The sequence below is a fragment of the Anomaloglossus baeobatrachus genome, chromosome 10 (assembly GCF_048569485.1).
Source record: "Anomaloglossus baeobatrachus isolate aAnoBae1 chromosome 10, aAnoBae1.hap1, whole genome shotgun sequence".
In the NCBI taxonomy this organism is placed as follows: Eukaryota; Metazoa; Chordata; class Amphibia; order Anura; family Aromobatidae; genus Anomaloglossus; species Anomaloglossus baeobatrachus.
The window spans coordinates 163286796-163289295 of record NC_134362.1 but is presented as its reverse complement, the minus strand read 5'-3'; the positions used below and the strand labels follow the sequence as shown (position 1 = coordinate 163289295).

Here is a 2500-nt window from a genome sequence, read left to right as displayed (position 1 = left end):
AGGTCTACTTGAGATTGGTTTCTAAGTTTGCACTCTTTGGCCAAAGCCTCGGCTCTGGTTAAGACAGTCTGGGTTAATCCATTGAAATGTGGATTGCTGTTGGCTGATGGGGTCGTGCTGTGTCCATGGTGGCTGTGGATATGCCCAAAGGAGCCATAGTTCGTATAGCCAGGGTAAAATGGAGTGCTGTAGTAAATGGGTCTGGATAGAACAGCATTGTTAGGGAAATGACAAGCAGCTGATGGGGATCTGGATGGTGAAGAAGTAGGAGCAGCAGATATGGGCTGGGGAGTGGTTGACCCAGGCCCTACTGTAACTTCACTGCTCTCCTTAGTTTTGTCCGAGGATGTGGCTATTTCAGCCAAAGACCACAGTTTAGGTTTGGAGGTGGAGGCTGGTGGGGAGTGAATGACTGAGGTGGCATTGCTGGTGGCTGGGCCATGATGGACTGGGGTATTCCTATGGACCAGGTCTAGTGGGTGCGGTTGGTGGTGGTGGTGGTGATGATGAAGATGTTGGTTTGCCTGTTGCTGGTGTTGATGATGGTGATGATGATGATGGAGATGATTGGGTACAGTCTGCTCTTCTTGTGCCTGTTGAGCTTGGCCTGCTTGACATAGTGTTGGAGGGGAGCTTGGAGTAGATCTTTTAGAAATTAAGTCATTACTGTCTTCCACCTCAGAGTCACTCCTGACTGAGACAAGCTCCTTCTCCTGGATGGTCTCTCTTTCTAGAAGATCTGGAGAACTCCTCTTCACTGCATACAAAGATAAACAAAAATATTCAGAATAATAATGGTCAATAACCACACACAATAATGAAAAACACCACCATGTCCAAAGCCTAAAATGAGACATAACCTGAGAAATCACCAACCTGTGTCTATGTCTGTGTCCCCTTTTTCTTCTAATTTCTGAGGTTCATCATCATCATTTTTCTCCAGATCGATGTTCTCCTCATCCTCCTCATCTTCGCTTCTGTTCCTGGGTGTCCAAGTCATCTTATTCTCCTTTTTAAGTCTCCTCCGTGCGTTGGCAAACCAGGTGGACACTTGGGTGAGTGTCATCTTGGTGATAATGGCCAGCATGATCTTCTCCCCTTTAGTAGGGTAAGGGTTCTTCCTGTGCTCATTGAGCCAGGCCTTTAAAGTGGCGGTGGCATCCCTGGTAGCATTTTTCCTGTAGGCTGGATCACCATAAGGATAAGATCCCAGAGGAGCAGCATAAGGATGGTAACCTAACGAACCAGCCATGCTTGTACTGTGGTCATATGGAGACCCCTAAAAGAAGAAAATAATATATAACTAGGTTATATATGCCTAGCTAACTATTTTCAAGGATCTGAGCAAAAATCAAATATTTTTTGTGAGCAAAAACTACAAGAAACTTGTTATTTAAGAATTACCCAACTTATATTATTATGGTCCATTAGACGCGTCTATTATTTCGCACAGAAAATATTCAATATAATAACTGATTGATTGGCCGTGTAAATGATTCACAGCCCTGTCTAAATACATGATTATTTATGTTGTTTTCATGTCAAAGTTTACATATATTATATCAATTATTTCATTTTGGCCGTTTCCAGAGACTACAAAAAGGAGACCAAACCGATTGTGTAACCGGCAATCAAAGAAGGAGGAATCCGAATATACCCTTTAATTTTCCAGTATAACCACATTTAGGAATTGGTCTGTGACAGGGAACCACAAAACAAGAAATTCACATATTCACCAAGATTTACTTCCATCAGTATTCACCTGGGGGTTTAGGGGCTAATTATATCTGCGCGGAGTTAATAAAGGAATTAATGAGCATTCATGTTTTCTTCAAATACATAACACACAGTCAGCACTGCTCAGATACGGATGCGTACGGGCGAATACGAGGGTAAGAGTCGCACAATCGGCACACAATCGGAGCACATCGGTTTAGCCGCAGTGTGAAATAACTGGCTTCAGTACTGGATTGGATTTATTGATTGCTGATAGAATTGTTCTGGAATAACATTTACTTTGATGGAACAGAGGAATATTCAATTTATAATCCAGATTATACTTTAACTCATTAAGGCCAGAAGCTGTCAGCAGGTTACTTGTTAATAAAAAAAACTTTGGATACATTTTGTTATTTTTTTTTTTAGTATGTTGGATTAAAGGAATAGTCACATATCTATCCCTCTATTATCTATCTATCTATCTCTCTATCTATCTATCTATCTATCTATCTATCTATCTATCTATCTATCCCTCTATTATCTATCCCTCTATTATCTATCTATCTATCTCTCTATCAATGTATGTATCTATTTACTAGCAGTTTACATGTTAATTAAAAACTTTGGATACATATTGCTTATTTTATGGAGTATTCTGGATTAAAGGAATAGTTATAGATCGACCTATGTATCTATCTATCTATCTATCTATCAATCAATCAATCAATCAATCGATCAATCTATGTATCTATCTACTATCAGTTTACATGCTAATTAAAAA

The 2500-nt window shown here is 40.0% G+C and overlaps 1 protein-coding gene across 2 annotated transcripts in view; it reads right to left on the bottom strand.

The window, feature by feature from the left end:
* The window catches only part of IRX5 (iroquois homeobox 5), a 5493-nt gene that overhangs the window by 361 nt on the left and 2632 nt on the right, over nt 1–2500 (bottom strand). For both annotated transcript variants that reach the window (XM_075325770.1, XM_075325771.1), the window contains 2 exons: nt 877–1279; nt 1–757 (listed from right to left, as the gene is read on the bottom strand). The exon at nt 1–757 is cut by the window's left edge and continues 361 nt beyond it. In XM_075325770.1, coding sequence (XP_075181885.1) covers nt 1–757; nt 877–1279 — 1160 coding nt within the window. The remainder of the gene's footprint in view (nt 758–876; nt 1280–2500) is intronic.